The sequence below is a fragment of the Salmo salar genome, chromosome ssa07, assembly GCF_905237065.1.
Source record: "Salmo salar chromosome ssa07, Ssal_v3.1, whole genome shotgun sequence".
Lineage (NCBI taxonomy): Eukaryota > Metazoa > Chordata > Actinopteri > Salmoniformes > Salmonidae > Salmo > Salmo salar.
In genome coordinates, this window is record NC_059448.1 from 45069905 (window position 1) to 45092813 (window position 22909).

General features: G+C 41.1%; 1 protein-coding gene across 12 annotated transcripts in view; it reads left to right on the forward strand.

Moving 5' to 3' along the window:
* Nucleotides 1–22909, forward strand: part of LOC106609364 (myotubularin-related protein 5) — a 90598-nt gene that overhangs the window by 22723 nt on the left and 44966 nt on the right. For all 12 annotated transcript variants that reach the window (XM_014208124.2, XM_014208131.2, XM_014208127.2 and 9 more), the window contains exon 2: nucleotides 22434–22519. In XM_014208124.2, coding sequence (XP_014063599.1) covers nucleotides 22434–22519 — 86 coding nt within the window. The remainder of the gene's footprint in view (nucleotides 1–22433; nucleotides 22520–22909) is intronic.

The following is a 22909-nucleotide window of genomic DNA, read 5'->3' on the forward strand; positions in this document are numbered from 1 at the left end:
ATTCTTTGTCTCTTGCTAGGGACATCTAGGATTATAGTTGATGCACTTGAGCAGAAGCTTGAGTCAGACGTCTCAGAAGCAGAAGACGAGGAGAAATAGAAAAAATGCAAATAATTATATTATATAAGGTGTAAAGCTCTTTATTATTCCTGCCTTGATATCTCACCCTGATCTGAGAATACTGTCAGCACCACATTGCCTTGTCCAACGAGGTCGCCGAATATTTCTGCATCAACTTTTGCATCAGGTGGCAGGCAAAATCTCTCGATGACTAGAAAAGATAGGAAGGTCAAATTGAATGTGCCTTTGAAGTCAGCACTGTTTCTTGCCTCACAGGCAATAACTGTTCACGTTAAATACATACATCCACCACTGTATAATCCTTAAATAGACCTAGAGCATTTTCCCTCACATAACCCATTTCCTCTTAAGTCCAAATTGAAAAATTGATGATTGGCTTTTTTTGACTTTTGGTGTATATTAATACTTTACACTCTATGAAGCACACATTACAGAACTGAAAATGATTAGCAATTTAACCCCATTTACCGTATAAAAGAGTCTGATAAAGGCATGTAAAGAAATCAGAATCGACAACATTAAGGAGCTTGCACAATGAGCTTTTAAAAGAACATGGGTGTGGTTTAAAACCTTTTTCCTAAGCCATGCTAACCGTTTTCATGGAATTGCATAAAGTCAAACCGTCCTTCATCCTCATCCAGCTTCACATATTTCTGCTGTTGGCTGTACTTCACCTGGACCAGCATTTTGACTGAGACATGCAAGGAAGTTTGACAAAGTAAATAAACATTTAAAGGAAGAACGGTAAAGATTAAAGCTAAGTCGACAGTGTTACACCATTTTTGGTGACCCATCAGATTCTGTGACCTGCACTGTTGGAAAAAGTACTAATTTTCAGAAAATCGCGCTGTGACTGAGATATTAAAATGCTGCTTATGGATTGACTCATCAGTATTTAATGATGCACTTAAATGTTTAATAAATGTTTATCAGTCACAGCCCAATTTTCTGCTAATTTTGTACTTTAGCTTTAACTTAGTAATTTCAGTACAATTAACTGGTAATACTTATATACTTTTACTTAAGTAAATGATCTGAGTACTTTTTCCAACACTGCAGGTCATAGAATCTGATGGGTCACCAAATACAGTGGTACGCTGGTCACACAGACAACTAAACATGTGAAACACCGTTTGCATGTTGGGACATGTTGTTTGCGGCCCCTTTGATGTTCAAAGTGAAGGGGGGTAAAAAGACGTTAGCTCCAGCCTCAAACAAGATTTTATACAGTAAAAAAACATAACGCTTTGTTTTTCCTTTATTAAATCATCATTGATAAAGTTGGAGCCGGTTTAAGTAACAAACTGTTAGCTAGCTTACCATACACTTCTAGCTAGCTAATCACCAGGACAAATTTGCTGCTCAGACCTGGCAACAAACAGGGTTTTGTTAGGCATATATTCTCTGTAGATGTTTCATTGTTCATACTGAAATTATCAGCATCAATTTATAATTGTTTCAGTAAGTTTGAGTTAATTGCATTTACCGTGTTGTACTGCATAGGAGGGAGAAAATGGCGCCGACTTGTCTCCAACCGAAGAAGTGAAATGCATGGGCGGAGCTTAATTACATAATTACATCTCTGCGGAGTTGGGTTAACACTGGCCGGATCAACTCTGTCAAATAACTCCAAAACTGAACACCATTTAAATCAGAATGTGTTAACCTCTTACATCTAGACGTTCCGCTAGCGGAACACCTGCTCCAATATCCAATGATAGGCGTGGCGCGAATTACAAATTCCTCAAAAAACCCAAAACTTCAATTTTTCAAACATATGACTATTTTACACCATTTTAAAGACAAGACTCTCCTTTATCTAATCACACTGTCCGATTTCAAAAAGGCTTTACAGAGAAAGCAAAACATTAGATTATGTCAGCAGAGTACCCAGCCAGAAATAATCAGACACCCATTTTTCAAGCTAGCATATAATGTCACAAAAAACAAAACCACCGCTAAATGCAGCACTAACCTTTGATCTTCATCAGATGACACGCCTAGGACATTATGTTATACAATACATGCATGTTTTGTTCAATCAAGGTCATATTTATATCAAAAACCAGCTTTTTACATTAGCATGTGACGTTCAGAACTAGCATACCCCCCGCAAACTTCCGGTGAATTTACTAAATTACTCACGATAAACGTTCACAAAAAACATAATTATTTTAAGAATTATAGACACAGAACTCCTTTGTGCAATCGAGGTGTCCGATTTTTAAAATAGCTTTTCGGCGAAAGCACATTTTGCAATATTCTGAGTAGATCGCCCAGTCATCACGGCTAGCTATTTTGACACCCACCAAGTTTGACCCTCACCAAACTCCGATTTACTATTAGAAAAATTTGATTACCTTTGGTGTTCTTCGTCAGAATGCACTCCCAGGACTGCTACTTCAATAACAAATGTTGGTTTGGTTCAAAATAATCCATAGTTATATCCAAATAGCGGCGTTTTGTTCGTGCGTTCAAGACACTATCCAAGGGTGACGAAGGGTTACTCGCCCGACGCGTTTCATGACAAAAATTCTAAATATTCCATTACCGTACTTCGAAGCATGTCAACCGCTGTTTAAAATAAAGTTTTATGCCATTTTTCTCATAAAGCGATATTCCGCCCGGGAGTGGTGGTTTTCGTTCAAAGAGAGAAAGTAAACATGGAGTCGGCTCGTGCACGAGCCTCAGTCTCATAGTACTCTGACCGGCCACTATCCAAACGCGCTAATGTTTTTCAGCCAGGGCCAGCAAAGCCACGATTCAGCTTTTTGCCGACTTCTGAGAGCCCATGGGAGCCGTAGGAAGTGTCACGTAACAGCAGAGATCCCCTGTTTTGGATAGAGATAATCAAGAAGGCCAAGAAATGGTCAGACAGGGTACTTCCTGTACAGAATCTTCTCGGGTTTTGGCCTGCCAAATGAGTTCTGATATACTCACAGACACCATTCAAACAGTTTTAGAAACTTTGGAGTGTTTTCTATCCAAAGCTAATAATTATATGCATATTCTAGTTTCTGGGCAGGAGTAATAATCAGATTAAATCGGGTACGTTTTTTTATCCGGCCGTGAAAATACTGCCCCCTATCCATAACAGGTTAAAATTACACTCTGGGAGTGAAAATCAACTCGGAAATGTTTAACCCTGAAATTTCAACACATTTTTGCTGTGCACCTTCTCACCAAGCTGCTTGGCGACGGTCTTGTAGCCCATTCCAGCCTTGTGTAGGTCTACAATCTTGTCCCTGACATCCTTGGAGAGCTCTTTGGTCTTGGCCATGGTGGAGAGTTTGGAATCTGATTGATTGCTTCTGTGGACAGGTGTCTTTTATACAGGTAACAAACTGAGATTAGGAGCACTCCCTTTTAAGAGTGTGCTGCTAATCTCAGCTCGTTACCTGTATAAAAGACACCTGGGAGCCAGAAATCTTTCTGATTGAGAGGGGGTCAAATACTTATTTCCCTCATTAAAATGCAAATCAATTTCTAACATTTTTTACATGCGTTTTTCTGGATTTGTTGTTGTTATTCTGTCTCTCACTGTTCAAATAAACCTACCATTAAAATTATAGACTGATCATTTCTTTGTCAGTGGGCAAACGTACAAAATCAGCAGGAGCTCATACTTTTTCCCCTCACTGTAGTTGAACTGTCGTACCCCATCAGATCCCCAAATATATATATATATATATATATATATATAGGCGTAAAACAAGCTTATATATATATATATAAGCTTGTTTTACGCCAATGTTTGTAAACAAAGTAAAACACTATATAGTTGTAACTATAATGTTGATATCACAGATGGCCAGTCCTTGCATCCATATCTCTGTCTATGAATTTGAGAGCGGTTACGTTTTTTTAGCCCCATCCCGCATCTTTTTACCGAAAACACTTTGTTTCAACTGCTGATTGTCACTGTAAGGCAAACCTGGCCTTTAGACTAGTTGAGTATCTGGAGCATCAGCATTTGTGGGTTCAATTAGAGCCTCAAAATGGCCAGAAACAAAGTACTTTCTTCTGAAACTCGTCAGTCTATTCTTGTTCTGAGAATTGAAGGCTATTCCATGCGAGAAATGACCAAGAAACTGAAGATCTCGTACAACGCTATGTACCACTCCCTTCACAGAACAGCGCAAACTGTCTCTAACCAGAATAGAAAGATTGGGAGGTCCCAGTAAACAACTGAGAAAGAGGACAAGTACATTAGTGTCTAGTTTGAGAAACAGACACCTCACAAGTCCTCAACTGGCAGCTTCATTAAATAGTACCCACAATACACCAGTCTCAATGTCAAACGTGAAGAGGCGACTCCGGGATGAAGCTGCCAGTTGAGGACTTGGTGTCTCAAACTAGACACTCTAATGTACTTGTCCTCTTGCTCAGTTGTGTACCGAATATCTACCTATGTAGATATTCCATTTAAAAATCAGCCGTTTCCAGCTACAACAGTCAATTACAATATTAGCAATGTCTACACTGTATTTCTGATCAATTTGATGTTATTTTAATGGACAAGAAATGTGCTTTTCTTTCAAAAACAAGGACATTTCTAAATGACCCCAATCTTTTGAACGGTAGTGTAAATTGTCATGGTAAGCTTCATTACATTGCAGGCTTCTAGGCTCTGTTGTTCAGTACACAGAGACTATTGTTATGACAACCATGTTTATTTGAACAGTGGTTTGTTTTTGTGCAGTGGGTGTGTGCATACATGCTCTTCCATGATTCTCTATGTAATACTAAAGTGAAAAGGCCTCTTTTTTAAAAACATTTTTAGGTAGATGGAGCCAATGACTTGAGTGTTGTAAAGTGTTTAAAAGCGGTGATATCCCACAGAGACAGAACTAGCAGCAGAGAGGAGATCCATTAGCAATACCTCTGAAACACTATAAGCATTGCTAAAGGTGTGTGTGTGTGTGTGTGTGTGTGTGTGGTCGGTCCTCCATGCCATGTATTAATGGAAATCCTAAGAGCCTGTTCTGTTTCGCTGACTCAGCAACATAAATATCCTGGAATGGCACCTGGGAATGTTGGAACCGGACTGAGACTTTAGTATTCCCCCATCAGCACACAGGGAGTCAAGGAAAGTCAGCTTGAGTGTCCTGTTCTAGATGGCTGGCTGAGCACACAGCCACTGACAATTCATCACATGGTCTCTGATAGGCTGAGGGAGAGTGATGGAAAGGAGGAGGAGAAACACTGGAAGTGATGGGCAGGATGACTTGGGTACACTGACAGAATGTGAGTGTAGCAATGTGTGCTACTGACTAACAGTGCATTTTCCACCAGACGCATGTCTGCAGGAGAATTTTGGGGGTGACCTTAATTAACAATATGCAAACAATGTGTGAGTTTAGCTTTTCTCTGCTTCAGATGTACAATGACAAGGGCGTGTTGCACATGCCCATAAGGCCACTAATGCCATCATACTGTGGGCCTATGGCTGACAGCCCTGACTATTATGTTGCTTTCACAGGAGGTTGGTGGCACCTTAATTGGGGAGGACGGGCTCGTGGTAATGACTGGAGCGGAATGGGTGGAATGCTACCAAATACATCAAACACATGGTTTGCGGAATGGGTGGAATGCTACCAAATACATCAAACACATGGTTTGCAGGTGTTTGATGCCATTCCATTAGCTCCGTTCTCCGCTCAGCAGCCTGTTGTGGTTCCTGTTTACTCTGTCGGTCTTCATAATTTTCCCGTCTAGGGGAAATGACCTCCCGTAAAATCTAACTAGCTAGTAGACTACTCTCTCCCTTTCTGACAGCTGTAGAGGCAAATCCGTTCAACCTCCTCCCATGCCTGTTACCTACACATGCATTTGCAGCATGTGTTTTTAATTTACAATGAAAAATACATCAAGATAACAAGCTAAAATGAAGTTAGCTAGCTGATGATATTTCTCTTAGCTATACAGTATGTCAGGTTGGCTCGCTAGCTAGCACCTCATTAGCCTAAACACAGTGGCCTGATGTAGCCAGCTAGCTACTAGGCAACAATCTGTTAGCTGTCTGAAAAGCGCCTAAGAAAACACATCGCACCGAAGTATGGTTTGCTGTTTGTCTGCCACAAATGTTTACTTGCTGACTACACAGTGTGTTTAAGGGACCACCTGCCTGGGTGTCTGACTGCTTCCATTTTTGTCCGTTTGTAAATTATAGCCGCCACTTTGCTCAGAGGTGCTAAGTACTCTCGGCCGGCAAACACTTGCATTGTGTCCGTGCCTTAAGGCAGACTCCTTCCCTCAGCTCTGCTTGGTAATATCACCTTTTCCAGATGCAGGATGTCCTGCACCCTGGCTTTGTACTCAGTGCAATAAACCAGCATTCTTATCTCCGCTATATAGCCAAGTTAATGTTATTCATTGTGTATTTATTCCTAGTTTTTTTTTTATGGGGGGTGGGTCAGCTTTAATATTGCAGATTGTGGCTTTATTCCTTCTGTTACTATTTTTCCTCTATTTCTCTTGTTTCTCTCTGCATTGTTGGGAAGGGCCCCGAAGTAAGCATTTCACTGTTAGTCGACACCTGTTTACGAAGCATGTGACAAATACAATTTAGATTTTACTCTATCCACCCCAATCACTGCCCAAAGCTGATAGCATATCTCAACCTTGTGGCAGAGGAATCACTCTGCCAGCGTGTGTACCTGAATCTGTCTGTTATGGTAACTGCAGTCTATTGTGAAACATTATTATTAAAGGTCATTTTAGGTTACTGTAAGTTTGTTGTGGTGTTATCATTTAATTTATTTATAACAGTAAAGGGGGTTTGTATGGAGGGGAAATGTTACTACTGGGCCCAGTTACTCCATTTCCACTGAAGACTTACCCTGGTGTTTTACTAAAAGCCTCAGACTTTTGTGTTTCCACCTCCAGATTACCGTGGTGTTTAACCAAAAAACAGCCTGGCTCCTGGGACTCACTGGGCCATGGCCTCAGTGGACCTGCTCTGACTTTGGGCCAGGAAGCCCAAGCTTTGTGAACACAATTTCCCTAGTATAACATCAGGATGTCTGCATTAGTGTAACACTGGTGTTGCAGTCAAAAAGCAGCACCACCGGAATCCACATGGGTGATGTGCCACTGCCTACGTACCACGTTACGATTGACTCGTATATCGAATTCATTTGAGTTTGTTTTAAGCGCGATCTTGCAAATGTCTGTATCGCAAGATCAAATATTATAGTTTTCTTCACGTTTTTAGATATGCTTATGTCCGCTTGTTCACGTTGCCTTTTTGGTCTTGTCTCCTTCACTCCTTCTGCTGTGACTGTGCGCCTTCCCATTTACACACCTAGCCCCTCCCCCTCCCCCTGCCACTCACAACAACAAAGATGAAAGATCCTCTGACAACAAGGCTATTTGCTTTTGAGGTCCTCCACCGGTTATTTGCGTTTGAGGTTTTGTCAAACAGAATCAGTCATATGGACACTGAAACGCATTGAGACACTTTTACTATAATAGACGACAACTCCTCAAATTGCTTGAAAAGCAGACCCTACTAAAACGGGAGTGTCAATTGATTCTGATTCTGGAAAATGAATGCTCAGTTTGTCTCACGCAGGTACCGCTAGCAGCATTTTAGCTATAGACTGTTATACCATCTGCCTAGTCAGTTTTTTTATCCTCATGCATATTTATAAAACACAATTTATATAAGGAATTGGCAACACGTTCTCATTCTCTGAAATAAGTTGGGCCACTTTATTTCAACATCTGAACAAAGTGGACAGGCTAGTATGCTGTTCAAACAGTTGGAGATAGACAGAAGGGTATGTTCATAACAAATCAACTGTTTTACCTTGTTAAACAGATCCAAGTTGGCAAGACTTTAAATATCAAGATAAGCTGGCTACTCACTGACACGTGGGCTTGTGTTGAGAGATTGTTTGAGACCTAATTATCTATAATGCCTACTACAAAAAGTTGGTCCTTATTAGTGAATGTACATTATGCGTGGTTCTGGTTAAATTAGTAACAAGTGCATTTTCATAGTCACTGATCTGGCTTTCAAGTCTATTGCAAAAAAAAAAAAGTTTAAACAATTTTGATAAAATAATTACATTATTTGTGAGTTTTTGGTTGTTGTGGAAGGCCAGCTTGCGACCAAAATCAGGCACCCGGCCCGCCACAAGGAGTTGCTAGAGCGCGATGATACAAGGAAATCCAAATCATGGGTCTCCAGGTCACGGAGACCGGCTCTGACACACAGCCTGGGATAGAACCCGGGTCTGTAGTGACGCCACAAGCACTGCAATGCAGTGCCTTAGACCACGGGAGGCCTCTATACAAAGTTTACAAAACATTATGAACACCTCTTCTTTCCATGACACAGACTGACCAGGTGAATCCAGGTGAAAGCTATATGATCCCTTATTGATGTCACTTGTTTCTTCCATGTGTAACTCTGTGTTGTATGTGTCGAACTGCTTTGCTTTATCTTGGCCAGGTCGCAGTTGCAAATGAGAACTTATTCTCAACTACCCTACCTGGTTAAATAAATAAAATTAAATCCACTTCAATCAGTGTAGATGAAGGGGAGGAGACAGGTTAAAGAATACTTTTTAAGCCTTGAGACAATTGAGACATGGATTGTGTGTGTGTGTGTGTGCCATTCAGAGGGTGAATGGGTAAAGAAAACATTTTAAGTGCCTTTTGAATGGGGTATGGTAGTAGGTGCCAGGCGTTTGTGTGAAGAACTGCAACAGTGCTGGGTTTTTCATGCTCAACATTTTCCCCTGTGTATCAAGGATGTCCTTTGGGTGGTGGACCACTAAGCGAACTTGACACAACTGTGGGAAGCATTGGAGTCAACATGGGCCAGCGTCCCTGTGGAATGCTTTCGACACCTTGTAGACTCCATACCCTGACAAATTGAGGCGGTTCTGAGGGCGAGGGGGGGGACTCAATATTAGGTGTTCTTACTGTTTTGTACACTCAGTGTATATTGTGAATCGCCCATGTGTTTGAAAAAAATCAAGATATGATTTTTAGTCCATATTACCCAGCCCTAGACTAATTGCATTGCGAACACAGATGTGGGAACACTGGCCAGGCCACGCATGTAGCAACAGACAGGTACTGTCAAATATTCCACCTTCGACCGATTGTTGGTCTCACAAGCTCTTATTGCACAGATTAACCCATTCAACATATACTATGTGTACTTACACACACAAAATGCATGAGGACTACATTCTGTGAGACGGACGGACCTACCTGTGCTACATGCTGAAGTTCACAGAGCCAAACCTTGAAGTTTTTATGAACTCCTCTCTTCTGTCCCAGTTTACAGTCCACCACTGAGGAGGTCCTCTGAGTGCATGTAGAAAACACACACCACCACCTGGCTGCTACTGAAACAATACGTTCCAATATCCACACTAGCTTACTACTTGAAATTAAGGAATGTATTGTACATGCATTGAAAGTGGTATTGATAATCTACCACTAGCCATCCCCTCACTTTTTATGCTGCCTGCACATCACTTAATGTAGCACAAAGTAGGTCTAAATGAATAAACAGCAGTGCGATAAAGTTGAAAATGTAAATTCCTTCCCTGACCGCTGCTCACGTCTGTTTAGACAGAACTTGAGTGGCGTTTTAAACGAATGACAGAGTACATGTAATATGAAAGGCTGGCTGCCTGCATTCCTGCAGCTCTGTGTTTGACTGGTCAACGTGTTTTTGACACCAGAACGTTTTCTTTTTAAAGTGGTCAGGAATGAAGGACAGCTGGTCTACTGAACGCAACCCACTGTCTCATGACGCCCATCTTCTCACGAGAAAGGGAGAGCGAGACTGGGATGGTGTAAGAGGAGATGGGGAAAGAGGGTGAAGGGGAGAGCGTGCAGAAGAGACGATGAGTAGGCTATTTCCTTCCCATCTGTGTGTTTGGTTTTGGGAGCTGCCTGCCTGCAGGCCTGCCTGCCCTATAGTTGTTGTTTGTATTGTGACTGGGCTTACCGGGCTCTTGGTTTTGTTCCCCGGGATAAAGAGTCTGAGGCTTTTTATTATTCTCTCGGACTGACGCAGCATTCGACCACAAACTCTCTCTTCCTTCTTTACTTTGGGAATAATGTCTCTTTCAGTGACTCGTCTCATGCTGTGACATAAAGTGAATTCTGTGTGAAGACGACTGTCTGGACAGAGAAGCTCAAATGATGGTTAACAGAGTGATTTGTAGAGGTTACATAAGAAGGCTTTTGTCATTCTGCTAAGACGAGCAGCACTGACGTCTTAGCTGAAGTCTGAAGAGAAATCATACTGTGTTCGGGAATAATCGCAAGAGCGTTGTGCCAAGAAAGTTTTTGCCTATTAGTGAGGCAGCCTGGAACAAGGCCAGTCCCTTCTGGGTCATGATCCCTCAAGGCCAGGATTAAGGCTCGCACACGTTACACTAATGTGGATCCAGCGTTCGTTCGTCTGCCGATCGTTCAGCGCGCTTTTGTTTTAGGGACCACCCGCTTTAGATGTCTGTCTGCCGTCATTTTTCATGTGACTCTACAGTACATGTGAAATCTGTGCACGCTCAATTTGCAAATTACATGCAGAGGTGAAGTACTCCCAGCCAGCAAACGCTGTTGGTGTGTCTGAGCCCTTAGACTGGAGGTACCTAAACCACTGTGTCAACAATAACTGTGTCATGAAGTAACAGTTTGGCATTGAGCTCATCTTTTTCTTTACGACAGACTGACAGTAAAGTAGTGATGGGGGGGGGGGAAATCGATAGTTGCATATCACAATACTTTTTGGTTGAATTTATTTGCACCAAAGAAAATAAGTGATAAACAACAATACAGATAAAAACAAATATATAAACTGTGTAGGTGTGGTTGGAAGGGCCTTATAATGTAAAACCCACACCACACAAAACTATATACAAAACATAAGTACAAAAATAGAAAAGGTTTGTTAAAACCGATAACAAAACCCACTAATCATAAATTGTATTTTTTATTTTACTGTTATTTTACCAGATAAGTTGACTGAGAACACATTCTCATTTACAGCAACGACCTGGGAAATTTTGTAAGTCGCTCTGGATAAGAGCGTCTGCTAAATGACTTAAATGTAAATGAAATAGTTTCAGGGGAGAGGAGGGGGATGAATGAGCCAATTGTAAACTGGGAATGATTAGGTGGGCGTGATGGTATGAGGGCCAGATTGGGAATTTAGCCAGGACACCGGGGTTAACACCCCTACTCTTACGATAAGTGCAATGGGATCTATAATGACCTCAGAGAGTCAGGACACCCGTTTAACGTCCCATCCGAAAGACGGCACCCTACAATGTACAAATGAACTGATCAGCAATCACAAAACATTAAACTGTGTGTGTGTGTGTGAGAGATTTGGGTTATATGGAGGAGATTACTGAGTAATTTGGTTCATCCCCAGTCTTGCCTTGAAGTTATTGAGGGATGATGATGTTTTGGCAATGTTAAGACAAGAATTCCAGAGTATGGTACTAGAGGTCGACTTATTATGATTTTTCAACGCCGATACCGATTATTGGAGGACCAAAAATAGCCGATACCGATTAATCGGCCGATTTTGACTTTTTTAAAATATTATTTGTATTTAATATAGATATTATATCTTATTTATTTATTTATATATATATATATATATATAAGTACAAAAATAGAATACTTTTTGGTTGAATTTTATATATATATTTTTTTGAATTATATATTTATATATTTATTTATTTATTTTACATTTAAAAAAAATAATCATTTTTCCTTTTTAATTTTAAATGTATTTATTTGTAATAATGACAATTACAACTACTGAATGAACACTTATTTTAACTTAATATAACACATAAATACTATCAATTTAGCCTCAAATAAATAATGAAACATGTTCAATTTGGTTTAAATAATGCAAAAACAAAGTGTTGGAGAAGAAAGTAAAAGTGCAATATGTGCCATGTAAGAAAGCTAACGTTTAAGTTCCTTGCTCAGAACATGAGAACATATGAAAGCTGGTGGTTCCTTTTAACATGAGTCTTCAATATTCCCAGGTAAGAAGTTTTAGGTTGTAGTTTATTATAGGACTATTTCTCTCTATGCGATTTGTATTTCATATACCTTTTGACTATTGGATGTTCTTATAGGCACTTTAGTATTGCCAGTGTAACAGTATAGCTTCTGTCCCTCTCCTCGCTCCTACCTGGGCTCGAACCAGGAACACATCGACAACAGCCACCCTCGAAGCAGCGTTACCCATGTAGAGCAAGGAACAACTACTCCAAGTCTCAGAGCGAGTGACGATTGAAACGCTATTAGCGCGCACCCGCTAACTAGCTAGCCATTTCACATCGGTTACACCAGCATAATCTCGGGGGTTGATAGGCTTGAAGTCATAAACAGCGCAATGCTTGAAGAATTGCGAAGAGCTGCTGGCAAAACGCACAAAGGTGCTGTTTGAATGAATGCTTACGAGCCTGCTGGTGCCTACCACCACTCAGTCAGACTGCTCTATCAAATATCAAATCATAGACTTAATTATAACATAATAACACACAGCAATACGAGCCTTTGGTCATTAATATGGTCGAATCCGGAAACTATCATCTCGAAAACGAAACGTTAATTTCAGTGAAATATGGAACCGTTCCATATTTTATCTAACGGGTGGCATCCCTAAGTCTAAATATTCCTGTTACATTGCACAACCATCAATGTTATGTCATAATTATGTACAATTCTGGCAAATTAATTACGGCCTTTGTTAGGAATAAATGGACTTTACACAGTCCACATTGAGCCAGGCGGCCCAAACTGCTGTATATACCCTGACTGCTTGCACGGAACGCTAGAGAAGTGACACACATTCATGTTAGCATGCAATATGAACTAAATATGCAGGTTTAAAAATATATACTTGTGTATTGATTTTAAAGAAAGACATTGATGTTTATGGTTAGGTACATTGGTGCAACGACAGTGCTTTTTTCGCAAATGCGCTTGTTAAATCATCACCCGTTTGTCGAAGTAGGCTGTGATTCGATGAGAAATTAACAGGCACCGCATCTATTATATGCAACGCAGGACACGTTAGATAAACTAGTAATATCATCAACCATGTGTAGTTAACTAGTGATTATGTTAAGATTGATCGTTTTTTATAAGGTAAGTTTAATGCTAGCTAGCAACTTACCTTGGCTTCTTGCTGCCCTTGCGTAACAGGTAGTCAGCCTGCCATGCAGGCTCCTTGTGGAGTGCAATGTAAGGCAGGTGGTTAGAGCGTTGGACTAGTAACCGGAAGGTTGCAAAAACAAATCCCCGAATCCCCCCTGAACAAGGCAGTTAACTCCCGTTCCTAGGCCATCATTGAAAATGGAATGTGTTCTTAATCTGACTTGCCTAGTTAAATAAAGGTGTAAAAAAGAAAAAATCGGCAAATCGGTGGCCAGAAATACCGATTACCGATTGTTATGAAAACGTGATATCGGCCCTAATTAATCGTCCATTCCGATTAATCGGTCTACCTCTGTATCTGATAGAGAATTGGCTGTGTGAGGTGTGGCAGTTGGGAGCGTGAAGGTTATCGCAGTGTCTTGCTATATAGATGGATTTCAGAATTAACCTGGCAGAATCCATTGAAGGGTTTCGGTAAATTGTCTGGGAGGTATGAGTTTCTTAAACAAAGGTGCAGATCAAATCAAAGTTTATTTATCACGTGCGCTGAATACAACAGGTGTAGACCTTACAGTGAAATGCTTACTTACAGGCTCTAACCAATAGTGCAAAAAAGGTATTAGGTGAACAATAGGTAGGTAAAGAAATAAAACAACAGTAAAAAGACAGGCTATATACAGTAGTGGGGCTATAAAAGTAGCGAGGCTACATACAGACACCGGTTAGTCAGGCTGATTGAGGTAGTATGTACATGTAGATATGGTTAAAGTGACTATGCATATATGATGAACAGAGAGTAGCAGTAGTGTAAAAGAGGGGTTGGTGGGTGGGACACAATGCAGATAGCCTGGTTAGCTACTGTGCGGGGGCACTGGTTGGTCAACCGGTGGATGGAGCCAGGTAATTAGAGGTGGCTAGTCTTGGAAACGTGATTTGTGTAGATAGGAGGTGTATGTACAGTCCCGTGTGGCTGTTGGTAGAGCATGGCACTTACAACGGCAGGGTTGTGGGTTCGATTCCCACAGGGGTATCAGTACGGAAAGAAATATGAAAATGTATCCACTCACTACTGCTCTGGATAAGAGCGTCTGCTAAATGACTGAAATGTAAATACTAGGGATGCACTGATATTACATTTTTGGCCGATACCGATATCCAATATTTTCCATGCCAAAAAACGATACAGATAACCGTTATTAAAAAAACATTTGCTGCCTTTTTAAGCATTCTAGTGCAGTTAAATAGTTAGACCACTGCGTCCGTGTGTGTGTGTTAAGGCACTGCTTCTCAGTGCAAGAGGCGTCACTACAGTCCCTAGTTTGAATCTAGGCTGTATCACATCTGGCCGTGATTGGGAGTCCCATAGGGCGGCGCACAATTGGCCCAGCGCCGTCCGGGTTTGGTTGGCGTAGGCTGTCATTGTAAGAATTTGTTCTTTAACTGACTACTTAAATAAAGGTTACGCACACACACCACACCACACTGACCAAAAAGTTATTTTGTTGGCATTTTACGTATGTCTCCATTACCAGTAAAACATAATCAAAACCTATTTCTTTCACTTACTTACTGTGCTGTTTAGTTGTTCATTTATTCAGTCGTTTCATTCTCAACCAGGATTTCATCATGCATGTCAAGCAGTGAAGTTTCAGGTCTGTCTGTCCATGTCCTCTCTTCCTCGGTGCGCACTGTCATTGTGTCCATTTCCATCTTGTCCAACTGTGTGTGTAACATTTCACGTAAACCCTGTTTCTTGTCTGCATCGAAGTAGCGGTCCTTGTCCCTAGCATCGAGCATGGTGGCGACACAGTAAAGAGGCTTAGAGAGAATGCCACTGAATCGCTTGTTCACAGCCTCAAGTAGTTTTGTAAGTTGTAACTCCACTGTCTGCGTTGGCAGTTTCATTGAGCAGGCATTTCAATGCCATGACAGAGTATATCACGTCTGCTGCAGACGCAGTTAAGCTTATTTCTCCAGTCAGTTGTTCGAATGGAACTAGGAGTGTTCATGTTTCAAACATATTCTCAAATGCCATTGAAATGGCAGCAGCGGTATGGGAACCAGCACATTCTTGAGCGTGCAGTACGGCTTTCTTCAGTTCGAAATCAAATTTTATTGGTCACATATACACATGGTTAGCAGATGTGAGTGTAGCGAAATGCTTATGCTTCTAGGTCTGACAGTGCAGCAATATCTAACAGGTAATATCAACATTTTCACAACAAAACCAAATGCACACAATCTAGTAAAGGAATGGTATAAGAATATAGAAATATATGGATGAGCAGTGACAGAGCGGCTAAGATGCAATCGTATAGGATACACTATATACATGAGATGAGTAATGCGAGATATGTAAACATTCTTAAAGTGACGTTATTAAAGTGACTAGTGTTCCATTTATTAAAGTGGCCAATGATATCAAGTCTGTAAGTAGGCAGCCGCTTCTCTGTGCTAGTAATGGCTGTTTAACAATCTGATGGCCTTGAGAAAGAAGCTGTTTTTCAATCTCTCGGTCCCTTGGTTTGATGCACCTGTACTGACTTCGCCTTCTGGATGGTAGGCAGTGGCTCGGGTGGTTGTCCTTAATGATATATTTGGCCTTCCTGTGACATCAGGTGCTGTGCAGAACGCACCACCCTCTGGAGAGCCATGTGGTTGAAGGCGGTGCAGTTGCCGTACCAGGTGGTGATACAGCCCGACAGGATGCTCTCAATTGTGCACCTGTAAAAGTTAGTGAGGGTTTTGGTGACAAGCTACATTTTTTCAGCCTCCTGAGGTTGAAGAGGCACTATTGAGCCTTCTTCACCACACTGTCTGTGTGCGTGGACCATTTCAGTTTGTTGGTGATATGTACACAGAGGAACTTAAAACTTTCCACCTTCTCTACTGCTGTCCCGTCGATGTGGATAGGGGGGTGCTCCCTTTGCTTTTTCCTGAAGTCCACCATCATTTCTTTCGTTTTGCTGACATTGAGTGATAGGTTATTTTCCTGACACCACACTCCGAGAGCCCTCACCACCTCCCTGTAGGCTGTCTCGTCGTTGTTGGTAATCAGGCCTACCACTGTTGTGTCGTCTGCAAACTTGATGATTGAGTTGGAGGCGTGCATGGCCACGCAGTCGTGGGTGAACAGGAAGTACAGGAGGGGGCTGAGAACGCACCCTTGTGTGGGGCTCCAGTGTTGAGGATCAGCGGAGTGGAGATGTTGTTTCCTACCTTCACCACCTGGGGGTGGCCTGTCAGGAAGTCCAGGACCCAATTGAACTGGGCGGGTTTGAGACCCTGGGTCACAAACGGGGCAGTAGTCATTTAGTTCAGTTACCTTTGCTTTCTTGGGAACAGGAACAATGGTGGCCATCTTGAAGCATGTGGGGACAGCGGCCTTGGATAGGGATTGATTGAATATGTCCGTAAACACACCAGCCAGCTGGTCTACGCACGCTCAGAGGACGCAGCTAGGGATGCCTTCTGGACCGGCAGCCTTGCGAGGATTAACACGTTTAAATGTTTCACTCACGTCGGCCACGGGGAAGGAGAGCCCACAGTCTTTGGTAGTGGGCTGCGTCGGTGGCACTGTATTAGCCTCAAAGTGGGCAAAGAAGGTGTTTAGTTTGTCTGGAAGCAAGACATCGACGTCCGCGACAGGGCTGGTTTTCTGTTTGTAATCCGTGATTGTCTGTAAACCCTGCCACATATGTCTTGTTTTTGAGCTGTTGAATTGCGACTCGACCTTGTCTCTATACTGACACTTTGCTTGTTTGATTGCCTTACGGAGGGAATAACTACACTGTTTGTATTCGGCAATATCCCAGTCACTTTGCCATGATTAAATGTGGTGGAACGTGCTTTCAGTTTAGTGTGAATGCTGCCATCCATCCACGGTTTCTGGTTAGGGAAGGTTTTAGTAGCCAGTGGGTACAACATCTCCTATACGTTTCCTTATAAACTCGCTCACCGAGTCAGCGTATACGTCAGTGTTATTATCTGAGGCTACCTGGAACAAATCCCAGTCCATGTGATCGAAGCATTCTTGAAGCGTGGAATCCGATTGGTCAGGCCAGCGGGGCTCTTCCTGTTTTAATTTCTGCCTATAGGAAGGGAACAACAAGATGGAGTCATGGTCAGATTTGCCAAATCAAATCAATTTTTTTTATATAGCCCTTCTTACATCAGCTGATGCCACAAAGTGCTGTACAGAAACCCAGCCTAAAACCCCAAGCAGCAAGCAATGCAGGTGTAGAAGCACGGTGGCTAGGAAAAACTCCCTAGAAAGGCCAAAACCTAGAGAGGAACCAGGCTATGAGGGATGGAGGGCCTCGCAAAAGTTAGAGTAGCAATGGTGGAGCGTGTTACTCGCTCGTGCACTGCATTCGATATGCTGGTAGACTTTAGGTAGCCTTGTTCTCAAATTCTCTTTGTTAAAATCCCCAGCTACAATAAATGCAGCCTCGGGATATAGGGTTTCCAGTTTGCATAAAGTCCAGTGAAGTTCCTTAAGGGCCGTCTTTGCATTTGCTTGAGGGGGATATACACGGCTGTGACAATAACCGAGGAGAGTTCGCTTGGGAGATAATACGGTCGGCATTTGATTTTGAGGAATTCTAGGTTGGGTGAGCAAAAGGACTTGAGTTCCTGTATGTTGTTAAGATTACACCATGAGTCGTTTATCATGAGTCGTTTATCATGAAACATACACCCCCTGTCCTTCTTACCGGAGAGATGTTTATTCCTGTTGGCGCGATGCACTGAAATCACGTTGGCTGTACCGACTCCGACAGCATATCCCAAGCTTGCCATGTTTCCGTGAAACAGAGTATGTTACAATCCCGGACATCTCTTTGAAAAGCAACTCTTGCCCTGATTTCGTCAACTTTGTTAACTTCTTACGGATACGTGGGATGGTAGCGTCCCACCTGGCCAACATCTGGTGAAATTGAGGCACTCCAAAAGTTCTGTTACATTACAAATGGTCCTTTTGTTCGATAAAGTCCTTTTTTATATCCATAAAAACTCAGTTTAGCTGGCGCGCTTCAGTCAATAATCCACCGATTTCCCTCCTTCAAAATGCATACAAAATGAATCCCAAACGTTACCAATAAACTTATCCAAACAAGTCAATCAGCGTTTATAATCAAACCTTAGGTACCCTAATACGCAAATAAACTATAAAATTTAAGACGGAGAATTGTTATTTTCTTTACCGGAGATAAATAACAAACGCGCTTTCCTCCATGCGCTTGGAAACACTACAGCCAAAATGGGAGCCACTTAGAAAAACTACAACTTCTCCCTCATTTTCCCAAAAAACAGCCTAAAACTCTGTCTAAAGACTGTTAACATCTAGTGGAAGACTAGAAAATAAAGGAAAGCCGCACACTCTAAGAGCTCAGATGCAAAAATTTAATAACCAACGTTTCGACAGCGAAGCTGTCTTCATCAGGGTATCATCAAACACTGCGAGATGAGTCATTTATATAGTGTCAAGAGACACACAGGTGTTTGTAATCATGGCCAAGTATGGCCTAATATCATTGGTTAACTCAAATATTTAAAAAAATGGCATACAAAGAACATACAAAAAGACAAACAAATGGATAGCATACGATCATAGCATTTGTAGTCTAAAATGTATCTAACAAACTATTATTATTATTATATATAATTTATTGTTAAAACGAGAGTCTGCCTGGATCTTTAATTTAAAGACCCTTGCTCCCTTCGGTCTCAACATAGACTTTGATCTGAAGCCATTCTTGTGATAATTGTGATTTTGCCATTGTAATTGTTTGTTAGATACATTTTAGACTACAAATGCTATGATCGTATGCTATCCATTTGTTTGTCTTTTTGTATGTTCTTTGTATGCCATTTTTTTAAATATTTGAGTTAACCAATGATATTAGGCCATACTTGGCCATGATTACAAACACCTGTGTGTCTCTTGACACTATATAAATGACTCATCTCGCAGTGTTTGATGATACCCTGATGAAGACAGCTTCGCTGTCGAAACGTTGGTTATTAAATTTTTGCATCTGAGCTCTTAGAGTGTGCGGCTTTCCTTTATTTTCTAGTGTTCTACTCCGCTAGCCAGCACCTCGCCTTTAACCTCTATGGGCTAGGTGGGACGCTTGCGCCACTGGCAGCCTGTGGCGCGATTTTCAAAACCTTAAAAATCCTATTACTTCAATTTCTCAAACATATGACTATTTTACAGTTATTTAAAGACAAGACTCTCGTTAATCTAACCACACTGTCCGATTTCAAAAAGGCTTTACAACGAAAGCAAAACATTAGATTATGTCAGCAGAGTACCAAGCCAGAAATAATCAGACACCCATTTTTCAAGCCATATAATGTCACCAAAACCCAGAAGACAGCTAAATGCAGCACTCACCTTTGATGATCTTCATCAGATGACAACCCTAGGACATTATGTTATACAATACATGCATGTTTTGTTCAATCAAGTTCATATTTATATCAAAAACCAGCTTTTTACATTAGCATGTGACGTTCAGAACTAGCATACCCCCCGCAAACTTCCGGGGAATTCGCTAACATTTTACTAAATTACTCACGATAAACGTTCACAAAAAGCATAACAATTATTTTAAGAATTATAGATACAGACCTCCTCTATGCACTCGATATGTCCGATTTTAAAATAGCTTTTTGGTGAAAGCACATTTTGCAATATTCTAAGTACATAGCCCAGGCATCACGGGCTCGCTATTTAGACACCCGGCAAGTTTAGCACTCACCATAATCATATTTACTATAATAAAAGTTTGATTACCTTTTGTTGTCTTCGTCAGAATGCACACCCAGGACTGCTACTTCAATAACAAATGTTGGTTTGGTCCAAAATAATCCATCGTTATATCCGAATAGCGGCGTTTTGTTCGTGCGTTCCAGACACTATCCGAAATAGTAAAGAAGTGTCGCGCGCATGGCGCAATTCGTGACAATAAAATTCTAAATATTCCATTACCGTACTTCGAAGCATGTCAACCGCTGTTTAAAATCAATTTTTATGCCTTTTTTCTCGTAGAAAAGCGATAATATTCCGACAGGGAATCTTCTTTTCGGCAAACAGAGGAAAAAATCCCAAAGGCGGGGGGCGGTCGGGTCATGCGCCTAAGCCCAGTGTCCCTTGATCGGCCACTTGAGAAAGGCGATAATGTGTTTCAGCCTGGGGCTGGAATGACGACATTCTGTTTTTTCCCGGGCTCTGAGCGCCTATGGACGACGTGGGAAGTGTCACGTTAGAGCAGAGATCCTTAGTAAATGATAGAGATGGAAAAGAAGTTCAAGAAATGGTCAGACAGGCCACTTCCTGTAAAGGAATCTCTCAGGTTTTGACCTGCCATTTGAGTTCTGTTATACTCACAGACACCATTCAAACAGTTTTAGAAAATTTTGGGTGTTTTCTATCCATATGTAATAAGTATATGCATATTCTAGTTACTGGGTAGGAGTGGTAACCAGATTAAATCGGGTATGTTTTTTATCCAGCCGTGTCAATACTGCCCCCTAGCCCTAACAGGTTAAAGGTGTGCGTTTCTTTTTTCTAGAACATCTAGTGGAAGCCCTAGGAACTGCAATCAGGGAGGATTTTGCTCTATAATAAAAGTGCCAGCCATTGAAATCAGTGTTATGCTGTTTTGCGATGGTTTGTCCTCAGGGTTTCGCCTGCCATTTCAGTTCTGTTATACTCACAGACATTATTTTAACAGTTTTAGAAACTTCAGAGTGTTTTCTATCCAAATCTACTAATAATATGCATATCCTAGCTTCTGGGCCTGAGTAGCAGGCAGTTTACTTTGGGCACGCTTTTCATCCGGACGTCAAAATACCGCCCCCTAGCCCAAAAGGGTATGAAAGTTAAATATTTATTTATTTATTTATTTATCCATTTATTTATTTATTTTTAAAAATGAATTTCGCGCTCTGCCATTTCACCGGATATTGTTGGAACCCCTAGCCGTAACAGGTTAATGAGATCTGGGTAGATTAAGCTATAGTATAGAGTTAGGAAGCAATGCTGATGATACCAACATATTTCATCACTTTGCTGTGGACAAATTGAATATGATCTTTCCAGGATAACTTTTCATCAATTAGAACTCAGAGGTATCTAGTGGGTGTAACTTATTTCATTCCTACCAATTGAGGTCCTGGCTTTTTAAAATGATAAAAAAAAATATATACAATATTTATTATTCTTAATAGTGAATACTATAAAGTTAATTTGTTTATCTTTAAATGTAAAGAAAAATCTATCTGGAACCATTCAGAAAATGTTGCCGTGCCTGAGTTGGCTTCATGAATTATTGAATCAAAATTCTTATGTGATATAGTCAAATTGGTATCACCAGCGAAGAGAATGGGAAGTACGGTAAAAGACAAATCAGCAATGTCATTAATATAGATTAGAAATAACAAAGGTTCAATTTTCAAACCCTGTGGGACTAATGGGTTAAGGATCATGTTATCAGGGTTGATATCCTGCCCAACTAGGAGAGAGACAGAAGTGCATGTCTCATGTCCAATACAACCATACATTTGTGTTGGTTTTATCAATAGAGGTGCACTTCCGATGGAATGCACATGACACAGTCCACATAACACCACTGAAGACTTCAGAGGGTTATGACATTTAGAGCAGTGTGTGTTTTTGGTCATGAGGTTAGCTGAAACACATCAACAAAGTAGAGTAAGTGTGTGTGTGTGTGTGTACGTGCTTGTCAAATTATTGGACTATAGCTGACTCAAAGTATCAATTTGTAAAAATAAGTGTTAGTTAGCGCTAATCGGCTGTAGCGGCGCCAGGGTACAGCCTCTTTTATTAAAAAAATAAATACAAATTAAACAGTGAGTTAACATATTTTCAGCACTTGTTTCCAACTCATTTTCTCATGCGCTCTCTTGTGTCTGTGCAGCAATATAGGGAGAAATGTTTGGAACATGAAATCGCAGTATCGAATTGCAATACATATAGAATCGTGAGAATCTCAATACATATCGTACCGGCACCTAAGTATTGTAATAATATCGTATTGTGAGGTCCCTGGCAATCCCCAGCCATACAGTAGTGGACTAGGCCCTGACAGGTAACTCGACTCTCTGATCAAGAGTTCCGACCTGACCTTTGTTAGTCTCTTTCCTCTCTCTTTCTGCAGGGGGCAGTGAGGGCCAAGGTCACATTCTCCAGCGCTTTCCTGAAAAAGACTGGGAGGACAATCCCTTTCCACAAGGCATCGAACTGGTATGTAACTAACATAACTAACACACAAACAAATGCACAATAGCCTACATATTTACCCGATGCTACATGCATCATCCGTATCTGAAGAAAGGCTGCATCATGAAGGGATCAACATAACCCTGAATAATTTACTGTTAATATGTATTTAATGTCTCCCAAATAACCCTTATTCAAGTATTGATTACCTCATTATTGTCTAATGTGTTTTGCCCGAGTCAGTATTGAAGAATTCCTAAGTGTTCATTATGTTTTACAAGATGAATGCCTACAGAACAATGGTTATTCCTTGGTTTGCTTCTAGCCTATTTCTCACCCCGATCCAAAATAAGGGTGTAAGGTTAATCATTTCTGACACGTGGAAAGTTTTCTTAACTTGGTGTAGCCTAGCGG